Below are 3,234 nucleotides of genomic sequence, written 5' to 3'. Positions count from 1 at the left end.
GTCTCTAGCATGATTAGCATATTGTTAGCATGATTAGCATGTTGCTAGCATGTTTCTGGCATGATTATGATGTTGGTAACATGTGGAGTATTGCTAGTAAATATAAAGAGAATTTTTTCACGATTTCCAAACGTCATGTTCACCGAAAACATATGAACCAAAATCCTGTATTTACCGTCTGTGACATCCAGATATGCAAACAATTCTAACTTTTTTATTGCAACGTTTTGATAACAATCAAATCTTGATAAACATCAGAATATTAAAACATACATTAATAATACATATTTAAACACAGAACATTCGTAACGTTAACAGAACGTTCGTTCAACGTTATCTCGTCAACGTTGTCAAAGCGTTAGCATAAAACATTATTTATACATCGTTCATGGAGCTTTCTTCTGAAAAGTTTCGGTTCATTATTTTTTTAATGTTACTGCTTGCTTCATTGAAACGCATCTATGTAACGTTCACGAAACACTAGGTTTTGAACATTCAGTTTTCATCATACAGACGCGAGTTATAAAGCTATCGACTCAAGGACACATCTAAGTCTTATTGCTGTTAACCTATAAAGATAGTGACCTATTTATATTTTACCAGGAGTAAAAGTACGCCCATACATTTGCGGATAAGGAATTTTGTTATTATATATAATATGTGAATTATAATATACCTATATTATAAATATAACAATTATCTGTTAATATTAACAATAATCACTTCAGAATAATTGTGCATAAATACAATATAGTTTACACACATACATTTGAATACAATAAAAATATACTAAGATTTAATCATTTATCGATCACTGATACAAGCCCCGCCCCCGCGCGCGAATGATTGACAGGCAGAACGTTCTTCTGATTGGAGGAGCGGCTGTCAGTCACACAGCTCCTCAGCGGCGACCGTTTACTCGCGATATAAAATTAGTTATTAAAGCGCTTTTGTTTTGTCGCCTCAGTATAACCGGACCAGCACGTGTAAAATCGCTTTAGAGTAACGTCTGCAGCTAAAGACAATAAAAAGAAGCGTCGGTTAGTGGAATTAACGCGGGAAACGCATCGTCAGCTTTACGCGTGAGGAGAAACTTCCCCCGCCGGAACCGAGGGCAGGAAAGCTGGAAAAAGCGGAAATAAACAGTCGCGCCGAAAGAGGAACTGCAGCTATGGGCGGAATGCGAGGCTAGTGAGTAACTTTACTACAGCGAGCAGCGCGAGGATGTGGATCGCTCCTGAAGAAGTCGCGCTGAAAAACGCGCTGAAGCTCTGGGTGACCGACAGATCCAACGAGTATTTCCTCCTGCAGCACCGGCGAGGACACGGAGACACCGGAGGGAAGATCACAGGTGAGTCCCGACATCTCTTTCGCACTCTGATCGATCACCGAGCTCCGGGTCTGGCGGAGCAACAGCTGCATCCGGGTCTCCGGGAGTTTCCTTCACGAGGAGATCACAACAAACGTTCGCAAGCGCGCCTGTGGCTTTAGAAGAGACGCGGAGACGAGACCAGGCTGTGATCATGACTTCTTTCCCCACTCGCGGCCAAACTTCTTGCGTAACTTCAGAGAAATCTCGTTTATTGTCACGCGCTCTGGAGTACAGAAGAGCTCAAGGATCAGCTGTGCTCTCTCTGTGTTTAATGTGATTTGTGTTTTTATGAGCTGAAGCACGGTCTGCTGCTGTAACACCTGATCTGCTGATACCAGTGAGGCTGAGCTCGGTTTATAAACTGGATTGTGTAGATCAGGACAACTAACTAGTGTTATGATTCGTAAACTAATCTGAAACCAGCTGCACAGCCTTTTTTGCATTCAGCGGTTTTTTCTTCTTTTTTTTAACTGTAGGGTATGTGTGTGTGTGTGTGTGTGTGTGTGTGTGTGTGTGTGTGTGTGTGTGTGTGAGGCTGTGTGTCTGTGTGTGTGTGAGTGTCTGTGAGTGTGTGTGTCTGTGTGTCTGTGAGTGTGTGTGTGTGTGAGTGTCTGTGAGTGTGTGTGTCTGATTGTGAGTGTGTCTGTGAGTGTGTGTGTGTCTGTGTGTGTCTGTGTGTGTCTGTGAGTGTGTGTGTGTCTGTCTGTGAGTGTGTGTGTCTGTGAGTGTGTCTGTGAGTGTGTGTGTGTCTGTGTGTGTCTGTGTGTGTCTGTGAGTGTGTGTGTGTCTGTCTGTGAGTGTGTGTGTCTGTGAGTGTGTCTGTGAGTGTGTGTGTGTCTGTGTGTGTCTGTGTGTGTCTGTGAGTGTGTGTGTGTCTGTCTGTGAGTGTGTGTGTCTGTGAGTGTGTCTGTGAGTGTGTGTGTGTCTGTGTGTGTCTGTGTGTGTCTGTGAGTGTGTGTGTGTCTGTCTGTGAGTGTGTGTGTCTGTGAGTGTGTCTGTGAGTGTGTGTGTGTCTGTGTGTGTCTGTGTGTGTCTGTGAGTGTGTGTGTGTCTGTCTGTGAGTGTGTGTGTCTGTGAGTGTGTCTGTGAGTGTGTGTGTGTCTGTGTGTGTCTGTGTGTGTCTGTGAGTGTGTGTGTGTCTGTCTGTGAGTGTGTGTGTCTGTGAGTGTGTCTGTGAGTGTGTGTGTGTCTGTGTGTGTCTGTGTGTGTCTGTGAGTGTGTGTGTGTCTGTCTGTGAGTGTGTGTGTCTGTGAGTGTGTCTGTGAGTGTGTGTGTGTCTGTGTGTGTCTGTGTGTGTCTGTGAGTGTGTGTGTGTCTGTCTGTGAGTGTGTGTGTCTGTGAGTGTGTCTGTGAGTGTGTGTGTGTCTGTGTGTGTCTGTGTGTGTCTGTGAGTGTGTGTGTGTCTGTCTGTGAGTGTGTGTGTCTGTGAGTGTGTCTGTGAGTGTGTGTGTGTCTGTGTGTGTCTGTGTGTGTCTGTGAGTGTGTGTGTGTCTGTCTGTGAGTGTGTGTGTCTGTGAGTGTGTCTGTGAGTGTGTGTGTGTCTGTGTGTGTCTGTGTGTGTCTGTGAGTGTGTGTGTGTCTGTCTGTGAGTGTGTGTGTCTGTGAGTGTGTCTGTGAGTGTGTGTGTGTGTGTGTCTGTCTGTGAGTGTGTGTGTGTGTCTGTCTGTGAGTGTGTGTGTCTGTGTGTGTGTGTCTGTGTCTGTGTGTGAGTGTGTCTGTGAGTGTGTGTCTGAGTGTTTGTGTGTGTCTGCGTGTGAGTGTGTCTGCGTGTGTCTTTGAGTGTTTGTGTGAGTGTGTGTCTGCGTGAGTGAGTGTGTGAGAGTGAGTGAGTGTGTGTGTGTGTGTCTGTGTGTGTGTGTGTG

The 3,234-nt window shown here is 45.1% G+C and overlaps 1 protein-coding gene across 1 annotated transcript in view; it reads left to right on the top strand.

The window, feature by feature from the left end:
* The first annotated feature begins 836 nt into the window (after positions 1-836).
* The window catches only part of LOC107575596 (TBC1 domain family member 8-like), a 30,797-nt gene continuing 28,399 nt past the window's right edge, over positions 837-3,234 (top strand). Inside the window, exon 1 of the mRNA XM_016261951.1 lies at positions 837-1,351. Within this exon, the coding sequence (XP_016117437.1) occupies positions 1,225-1,351 (127 nt within the window). The 5' untranslated portion in view covers positions 837-1,224. The remainder of the gene's footprint in view (positions 1,352-3,234) is intronic.

This window comes from Sinocyclocheilus grahami, unplaced genomic scaffold, assembly GCF_001515645.1.
Source record: "Sinocyclocheilus grahami isolate Dianchi unplaced genomic scaffold, SAMN03320097.WGS_v1.1 scaffold2743.1, whole genome shotgun sequence".
In the NCBI taxonomy this organism is placed as follows: Eukaryota; Metazoa; Chordata; class Actinopteri; order Cypriniformes; family Cyprinidae; genus Sinocyclocheilus; species Sinocyclocheilus grahami.
Note: the sequence above shows the minus strand (reverse complement) of the source record. Positions and strands in the feature narration are given on the sequence as shown.